Below are 8,876 nucleotides of genomic sequence, written 5' to 3' on the forward strand. Positions count from 1 at the left end.
AAAAAAAAAAAAGAACTCTACCACTTGAACCAGAGCTCCACTTCACAGCTATTTTGGTGCTTAATTAGAGATGAGTCTCATGGACTTCTTTCCCTGGGCTGGCTTTGAATCAAAATCCTCAGATCTCAGCTAGAATTACAGGCTACATGAGCTGCTAGCACCCAGCTCAGTTTGGCTTCTTGCTGGTTCAGGCCTGGGCAGTGTCCCTGAGCTGCTTTTGCTCAAGTTTAGCACTCTACCACTTGAGCCATAGCACCACTTCTGGCTTTTTCTGTTTATGTGGTACTGAATAATTGAACCCAGGGCTCAATGCTAGGCAAGCACTCTACCACTAAGCCACATTCCCACCCCTTCTTGCTGGTTCTTTTGGAAATGGAGTCTCATGAACTTTTCTGTCCAGGCTCATTTTAAACCTCGAGCCTCTGGATCTTAACCTCCCAAGTAGCTAGAATCACATGGATGAGCCACCAGTGACCAGCTAGGAACCTCTCTTGTGTCCTACCACTCATCCCTCAAGTGTTGGAACCTGATCCTAGTCTCCTATGTTTTTCTTTCTTTCCAACAGCCGTGGGGGCAAAGATCCCCTCCCCAGCCCTGGAGGTCCTGGGTCTCGGAGAAGCAATTATAATTTGGGTATGTGCAGAGGGGTAGAAGGAGAGACCTTGGCTGATGGAGTTAGGGTTTGGGTTCATGCCCCAGGACCTGTATTGGGGGAACTATGAGATAGGATGGGTGGAGTTCTGCTCTGGCTCTTCTGGAAGGGAGGCTGACACCCCCTTTTTTCTGTAGAAGGCATCTCAGTGAAGATGTTCCTTCGCGGCCGCCCCATTACCATGTACATCCCATCTGGCATCCGCAGCCTTGAGGAGCTGCCCAGCGGCCCACCCCCGGAGACCCTCAGCCTTGACTGGGTGTATCCTGCCCCCCGAGTCCCACAGGAACCACCTTCCCACCATGGGCCCCCGCTTCTTTTTCTTAGAGGATCTTCCTGGGGTATGGGAACAGAGAGTCCTGTGAATGGTCCCCTCCCATCCTTCCACAGACGATGCTGCCAGCCAGAAGCCTTGTCATTCTTCTCTCTTCTTCCTCTTGCCCCTGACCTGCCCTTTTCCTTGACGGTGCTTCCCATCCCAGCTATGGGTACCGGGGTCGCGACTCCCGCTCTAATCTGTTTGTGCTGCGCTCTGGGGAGGTGGTCTACTTCATCGCCTGTGTGGTGGTGCTGTACCGGCCCGGGGGAGGCCCAGGGGGTCCTGGAGGTGGCGGCCAGAGACATTACCGGGGACACACGGACTGCGTTCGATGGTGAGGGGCCTGGGGAAGGTGGGCTTGTCTGGAAGAGGGGTTGGCTGGGAATGAAGGAGCAGGAGAGAGAGGTTGACTTGCTGCTCTGTAAACAATGCGAGTTGGATGGTCTTGAGAGAGACCCCTTTCTCTAGAGTGTCTCCTCCCCTACTTAGCCTTGCTGTTCACCCCGATGGGGTGCGGGTAGCCTCAGGACAGACGGCTGGAGTGGACAAGGATGGAAAGGTGAGGCTGAATACCAGGCAGACAAGATGAAATTCCAGCCTGGCTCTCTCCTTCAAAGCCCTGATCCTTTTCTCTTCTACTAGCCCCTGCAGCCTGTGGTTCATGTCTGGAACTCAGAGTCGCTGAATAAGTTGCAGGAGATTGGACTGGGGGCCTTCGAACGTGGTGTCGGGGCTCTGGCTTTTTCAGCAGCGGTGAGCTGGCCCCAAAGTTTCTAGACCTCTTCTCCTTATCCACTTTCCCAGGAAGCCTGGGAAGTTCTGGCTTCCTGAGCTCCACCCAGCCAGTTCTCCTGAGAAGAGGGTGCATGCCAACTTCTCCTGGCTTCTCAAGCTGTGATCGCACCCTCTGCCCGATTATCATGAAACCCCAGGCCTCCAGGTCTCACTCCGTCCTGCCACTGTGTGTCCCCCATCCTCAGGATCAGGGTGCTTTCCTCTGTGTGGTGGATGATTCCAATGAGCACATGCTATCTGTGTGGGACTGCAGCCGGGGAATAAAGCTGGCAGAGATCAAGGTGAGGTGGGCTGGGGAGGAGGAGCGGGTGTCTGAGGTTGGGGTGGAATGGGACAGAGGGAGCACACACAGCTTCGGGTGTACCCATACATTCCCTTCCAGTCTTCTAGGCTGTCTCTCTCTCAGCCCTTCTCTCTTCATCTGTAAAATGGAGACCTTAGAAGTTCTGAGGGGCCAAGTACCAGTAGCTCACACCTGTAATCCTAGCTGTACTCAGGAGGCTGAGATCTGAGGATTGAGGTTTGAAGCCAGCCAGGGCAGAAATATCCCTGAGACTCTCATCTCTGAACCCAGCAAAAAGCTGGAAGTGGGGCCGGGAAGGTGGCTCAGTGGAGCGCTTGCCTTGCATGCATGAGGCCCTGGGTTTGATTCCTCAGTACTGGCAGAGAGACACAGAGAAAGGGATTTTTTTTTCTCTTCTTTTTACCGGTGTTGGAGTCAAACTCAGGGCCTTGAGAATGCCAGGTGAGCATCCTGTCCCTGAGCTACACCCCCAGCCCAGACGAGCACCTTGCAAAAAGGGTTGTCCTGGCTTCAGTGCCAGGTCACTTATAGGGATGCAGACAGAAGTGAAGGAGAATGAGGGTGCTCAGAGTTTAGGGTGGCCGGACTTAATGTCTTCCTTCTTTCAGAGTACAAATGACTCAGTCCTGGCCGTTGGCTTCAGCCCTCGTGACAGCAGCTGCATTGTTACCAGTGGGAAATCTCATGTCCACTTCTGGAACTGGAATGGTGGAGCAGGGGCTCCTGGGAATGGGACCCTTTCCAGGAAGCAGGGTGTCTTTGGGGTGAGGCATGAATGCGGTGGTGGCATGGGGTGGGACATAGTGGGGCTGGAAGAATGGAGCTGAATACTGTGGACCCTTACACTGCCCCTCTGCCAGCTGTCCCGTGACTTCTGGATTTTGTCTTACCCTTTGCCCTCGGCTTTCTGTTCCCCCAGAAATACAAGAAACCCAAGTTTATCCCTTGCTTTGTGTTCCTCCCGGATGGAGACATTCTCACAGGGGACTCTGAGGGGAACATTCTTACCTGGGGGCGGAGCATCTGTGATTCTAAGACTCCAGGCAGAGGTGGTGCTAAAGGTGTGTGGTTGGGGGCTATCAGAAGGGATGTCTACCCATGGGGTCTGTGGGAAGAGGTGGGGGTTCCTCATCTGTCTACCTTGAGAGATGGCATTTTTTGGGCGGGGGAGTTGAGGGGGTTCTGCCAGATCTCAAGTTCAAAGCTCTACTTTTGCTGCTAGTTGTCTGGCTTTTGATGAACAGCCTAGGATATGCTTGGCATAAATGGGAAGAATAGCTGTGTTAACAGTCAGAGGGCTTAGAGAAAGTAGCTCAGTGGCCGGGAGCTGGTGGCTCACGCCTGTAATCCTAGCTACTCAGGAGGCTGAGATCTGAGGATGGCGGTTCAAAGCCATCCCGGGCAGGAGAGACCGTGAGACTCCTATCTCCAATAAACCACCAGAAAAACCGGAAGTGGCGCTGTAGCTCAAATGGTAGAGCGCTCGCCTTGAGCTGAAGAGCTGAGGGACAGTACCCAGGCCCAGAGTTCAAGCCCCACGACCAACAAAAAAAAGTAGCTCAGTGGGTGTGACTCCCCTATTGTGATGGCCTAGATTGTCCTTTTCCTTACTCCCCTGCGTTCCCAAGAGCCTGACCCATCTATGGTTTTACCAACAGAGACCTATGGGATTGTGGCCCAGGCTCATGCTCATGAAGGTTCCATCTTCGCCCTGTGTCTGCGAAGGGACGGGACGGTGTTGAGTGGTGGTGGGCGGGACCGTCGGCTGGTGCAATGGGGACCTGGGTTGGTAGCCCTCCAGGAGGCTGAGGTGAGGACTGGCCAGAGTCAAGGGAGGGAGGGGGAAGAGGAATGGGTAGTGGTCTCATGGGTTCTTCACTTTTTTTGGTGTATGTGTATGTCCCAGTACTGGAACTTGAACCTGGGGCCTGTACTCAGGGCTGTCTTTCAGCTTCCTCTTTCATGGCTGTCTGGCATTTGGCTGGTTAATTGAAGATGGAGTCTCCCAGACTTTTCAGTTGGGCTTACTCTGAACTTACTTCCTCAGATCTCAGCCTCCTGAGTAGCTAGGATGACAGGTGTGAGCGGATGGTTTGCAGCGGGCTCTTACCATTTGGTTACCACTCTGCAGATTCCAGAACACTTTGGGGCCGTGAGGGCCATTGCTGAAGGGCCTGGCTCCGAGCTTCTGGTGGGAACCACGAAGAACGCGTTGCTGAGGGGAGATCTGGCTCAGGGCTTCTCCCCTGTCATCCAGGTTGTGGGGCTTCAGAGCTGGGGGAGGAAGGAGGGAAGCGGTGCTGGGGAAAGGGTGGCAGTGACAGGCCATGTTCTCCTGCAGGGCCACACGGATGAGCTCTGGGGGCTCTGCACACACCCTTTCCAGAACCGCTTCCTCACCTGTGGCCATGACCGGCAGCTCTGCCTATGGGATGGGGAGGGCCACGCGCTGGCCTGGAGCATTGATCTCAAGGTAGAGCTAGCTGTCCCTGATTGCTCGTGCTGTACCCACCATGACTTTTGGGGCCATGGCTCCTTCTCCAACATCCATCTGTTCTTCTGCATTTCTCAGAGGCAGCCAATTGTATTGGTATGGCCATACTGGCTACTCAGATAGGAATTTATTTATTTTTTCTGTTGGTTGTGGGGCCTGAACTCTGGGCCTGGGCGCTGTCCCTGAGCTCTTCAGCTCAAGACTAGCGCTCTACCACTTGAGCCACAGTGCCACTTCTGGCTTTTTCTGCTTATATGGTGCTGAGGAATCGAACCCAGGGCCTCATGCATGCAAAGCAAGCGCTCTACCACTGAGCCACCTTCCCAGCCCTCAGATAGGAATTCTTGTGTCCCTAGTGTTACCTGCTCCACTCCCAAGCCTCCTTTTGGTCCAGCAGCAGCTAAATGGTCAATCTGCAGCATAGCTAGGGGCTTCCCTGTTCAGGTTCCTATGACCCTGCCTGTATTGTAGGTCTCTTGCCCATCATTTCCTTGGAAGAAGAGGAGCTTGGAAGTTATCATGACAACAAGGTGTCTCCTAGTTCCCTTACTGGAATTCCCCTTTTCTCCTCCCAGGAGATAGGCTTCTGTGCTGACTTCCATCCGAGCGGGGCAGTCATGGCCGTAGGACTGAGCACAGGAAGGTGAGAGTATACCAGGACCCTGGGGAGATGTGGAAGGGTTGCTGGTAATGGGGAAGGGCATGTGTGACCAAGGCTGCTCAGGGGCCCCCTTGTCTTTCCACTTCTCTGTGCTTCTCCCTGTGGCCTGTGCCTCCCTCCCCTGCTCTCCTGTGGTCACTGTCCCTACCTCTTCCCCGGCCACTCTCTTCCTCTGAGCAAGGGGATGGCAGACCAGTATGGGGAAGCAGGGACAAACAATGATAGGCTTACTGACTCCACAAGGCCCTTGTGGTAGGCCTGCTCTGTACTTTCTCACTTCTTTTTCTTTTTCTTTTTTTATTTTGCCAGTCCTGGGGCTTGAACTCAGAGCCTGGGCAGCGCCACTTCTGGCTTTTCTGTGTATGTGGTCCTGAGAAATCGAACTCAGGGTTTCATGCATGCTAGGCAAGCACTCTACCACTAAGCCACATTCCTGGCCTCAGTTTCTGACTTCTTTTCTGGAGAGCATCAGAAGGTCCCCAGCTTTTATCTGCCTCTCGCTTCTTCCCATTCCCCAGTAGTGGAATGCACCTCTCTGAAGTTCTGATTCACTACCTCCCACCTTGCCTAAGGACATCCTTCCCTAAAGACATCCCTAGAGGCCTTTGTGCTTCCTTCTCTCTTTTCCTCTCCTCCTCCAGGTGGTTGGTTTTGGACACGGAGACCAGAGAGATCGTGTCTGATGTCACCGATGGCAATGAACAGCTCTCAGTTGTCCGGTACAGCCCAGGTGGGAGCTGCCCCCAGTCTGGATTCAGATTCTTCCCTGGCCCTTCTTTCTCTGAGTGACTCTCTTTGCAGATGGGTTGTACCTGGCCATCGGTTCCCATGATAACATGATCTACATCTATAGTGTTTCCAGTGATGGTGCCAAGTCGAGCCGCTTTGGCCGCTGTGTGGTGAGGAAGCTGAGGCGGAGTGTGGGACAGGGTCACTGTGGGTTTAGGGACAAGGGACCTGGTGCATTTCATGGGCAGTCTGGGGATGGTGACTGCATTGGGAAACTCTACCCTTGTTCCCAGGGTCACTCCAGCTTCATCACTCACCTTGACTGGTCCAAGGATGGGAACTTCATCATGTCCAATTCTGGCGACTATGAGATTCTTTATTGTGAGTAGCAGTGGGGGGAGGACATTGGAAAGGGGCAGTTGGAATGGGTTTTGTGTGAGGCTACTGGTTGAGAAAGGATGAAGAATACTTGGGGAATACTAAGAATACTTAGGGAACACCAGATAGGGACATGGAAAGAGTTTAAAATGGAATTGGAGGCCAGGCATGGTGGCACATCCCTGTAATCCTATCACTTGGGAAGCTGAGGCAGGAGAATCTCAAACTTGGGACCAGCCTAGTCTATACAAGTTCTAGGCCTGTGCTACATGGCTAGAACTGGATTCAAACTGTCCCCTACCATCCCTCCCCCCTCCAAAAAAGGGGGCAGTTGAAATTATACATATAAGAGAAATTATGTGATTTGGAAAAGTCTCAAATCATGCCTTCTTTCCAGAAGGATTTGTGGGAATTTGAAAATGGACTAATGTTTTGGAGGCTGGGTGTCAGGTGACTCATGCCTGTAGTCCTACCTGTTCTGGAGGCCGAGATCTGAGGATCCCAGTTGCCAGCTGCAGTAGGAAAAGTCCTTGAGACTCCTAGCTCCAATTACCCAGGAAAAAGCTGGAGGTAGAACTGTGGCTCAAATGGTAATGGGTTGGCCTTAAGCACGGGCTCAGAGTTCAAGCCCTAGTACTAGCACAATAACTAAAGTTTTCTAAGTTTCTTAGGGTAAGTATGGAGAGGCTGATTTATCTAGGGAGTCTGAACTGATGAGATGTTAGAACTTTAGGGAGTACTCAAAGGTGATGATGGGCGGTGGGGGTAATGCTTACTGCTGCGTTCACATGTCACCTCTGCTCAAACTCCTCTTGCCAACCCTCTCATCTTCCTGAGGGAAGGTGGAAAGTGGAATTGAGTGGACCCCCCTCTATGCAGGGGACGTGGCTGGAGGCTGCAAGCTGCTAAGGAATCGCTATGAGAGCCGAGATCGGGAATGGGCTACTTACACCTGTGTGCTGGGTTTCCACGTCTATGGTGAGCAGGAGGGGTGCAGGGCTTAAAAGACCTCCTGCAGGGAGTCGTGGGGAGACAAGATGGAGAATGCCTCCTGAGCTCTGAATGCTCTCAATACTGGGCCTTTGTGTTCTGGGGTGGGTGTCTAGAGACCTGGCAGATCTACGCCTGGAGGCTCCTCTGGCACTCATGCATGGGAATGAAGTTGATGGGTGCCCCGTGGGCCAGGACCGGTGCAGCCCGGGGTGATGGACGGAGGAGGCCTGGCTGAGGAAGGTCTGTGTTCTAGGCGTGTGGCCCGATGGCTCCGACGGGACGGACATCAACTCCCTGTGCCGCTCTCACAATGAGCGAGTGGTGGCCGTGGCCGACGACTTCTGCAAAGTCCACCTCTTTCAGTACCCGTGCGCGCGCGCCAAGGTGAGGCCCTGGGGGTCCGCGGGGTCCCACTGAGCCCCCCGCCCGCCCCCCAGGGGTTCCTGCCGCAGCCGCCGCAACTTTACACGGTGTCTGGTTCAGGCACCGAGTCGCATGTACGGGGGCCACGGCAGCCACGTGACCAGCGTCCGGTTTACGCACGACGATCTGTTCCTCATCTCCCTGGGTGGCAAGGACGCCAGCATCTTCCAGTGGCGCGTGCTGGGCGCTGGGGGTGCGGGGCCGGCGCCCGCCACGCCCTCCCGGACCCCGTCCCTGTCTCCCGCCTCCTCCCTGGACGTCTGATGGGCCGTGGACGGGACGTGGACCGGCCCTGCTGCGTGACTCCGCCCCGCCCGAGCCCCCCAGGTGGAGGGACGACCTTGCCCTGGCTGACTCCTCTCTAGACTTCCAGACATTCCCGACCGTGCCTTTGCCTGGAGGGGACGAACGGCACCCTTTGCACACACTGTACAGACCCGCTGTGGCCGAGCCGGGCAGCCCCAGCCCGGGCCTTCACTCGCGCTGCCTGCTGAGGGGCAATAAATAGAAAAACAAACTCGCCTCCGCTTCTCTTTTTCCTTTTTGTGGGACGCGCTTCAAAAGCCCTAAGGGGTGGCGGGGTAAAGGCAAAAAGTGGAGTGTGGAGAAGCGAAAGGGAGCGAAGACCAGTCATGCAAATAACAGGCAAAGCCGCTTGCAAATCAGCCCCCGAAGCGCGAGGGCGCGCGAGCGCGGGGGGCCCCCGGGCCGGAGACTCGGACAGGAGAGGGTTAACCCCCGCTCTCCACTCCCGCCCTCCGCCGCGGCGGAAATAGCCGAGCGCCGTCCGCGGTTGGCCGGAAAGAGCCGAGCGGCTTCCGGAAGTGGCCGATCTGCGCCGTCCTGCGCTCTGTCCGGAGCCGACCGCCCGGCCTTGTTCTCCGGATCGGCCGAAGGCGTTCCGGAAGGAGGCGAACGGCGAGGCGGGCCGGGCCGGCCTTCCCTCCCGGTCGGCAGGACCGGACGTCTGCTAGGGGCGGCACTCGGGAGAAGGCGGAGGGAGCCCGAGCTTGGCTCCGGTCCGGCAGGAACCGAGCCCGTTCCGGAAGCAGCCGAGCGGCCCGGCGCCGGCCTCGGCGTCCCGTGAGTGAGGCGGCGGCGGCGGCAACCGCGCGGGCCGGGATGAAC

At 55.6% G+C, this 8,876-nt stretch overlaps 2 protein-coding genes across 3 annotated transcripts in view; both read left to right on the forward strand.

Moving 5' to 3' along the window:
• Eml3 (echinoderm microtubule associated protein like 3) overlaps positions 1-8,269 on the forward strand; it is an 11,275-nt gene extending 3,006 nt beyond the window's left edge. For both annotated transcript variants that reach the window (XM_013029261.1, XM_013029262.1), the window contains exons 4-21: positions 566-633; positions 790-913; positions 1,135-1,305; positions 1,461-1,530; positions 1,614-1,724; positions 1,952-2,047; positions 2,679-2,834; positions 2,990-3,131; positions 3,729-3,880; positions 4,202-4,327; positions 4,412-4,543; positions 5,140-5,207; positions 5,867-5,955; positions 6,027-6,124; positions 6,248-6,335; positions 7,212-7,310; positions 7,579-7,709; positions 7,809-8,269. In XM_013029261.1, the coding sequence (XP_012884715.1) occupies positions 566-633; positions 790-913; positions 1,135-1,305; positions 1,461-1,530; positions 1,614-1,724; positions 1,952-2,047; positions 2,679-2,834; positions 2,990-3,131; positions 3,729-3,880; positions 4,202-4,327; positions 4,412-4,543; positions 5,140-5,207; positions 5,867-5,955; positions 6,027-6,124; positions 6,248-6,335; positions 7,212-7,310; positions 7,579-7,709; positions 7,809-8,012 (2,125 nt within the window). In that variant the 3' untranslated portion in view covers positions 8,013-8,269. The remainder of the gene's footprint in view (positions 1-565; positions 634-789; positions 914-1,134; positions 1,306-1,460; positions 1,531-1,613; positions 1,725-1,951; positions 2,048-2,678; positions 2,835-2,989; positions 3,132-3,728; positions 3,881-4,201; positions 4,328-4,411; positions 4,544-5,139; positions 5,208-5,866; positions 5,956-6,026; positions 6,125-6,247; positions 6,336-7,211; positions 7,311-7,578; positions 7,710-7,808) is intronic.
• Mta2 (metastasis associated 1 family, member 2) overlaps positions 8,012-8,876 on the forward strand; it is an 8,138-nt gene continuing 7,273 nt past the window's right edge. Inside the window, exon 1 of the mRNA XM_013028976.1 lies at positions 8,012-8,075. Within this exon, the coding sequence (XP_012884430.1) occupies positions 8,012-8,075 (64 nt within the window). The remainder of the gene's footprint in view (positions 8,076-8,876) is intronic.

Source organism: Dipodomys ordii, unplaced genomic scaffold (genome assembly GCF_000151885.1).
Source record: "Dipodomys ordii isolate 6190 unplaced genomic scaffold, Dord_2.0 Scaffold117, whole genome shotgun sequence".
Lineage (NCBI taxonomy): Eukaryota > Metazoa > Chordata > Mammalia > Rodentia > Heteromyidae > Dipodomys > Dipodomys ordii.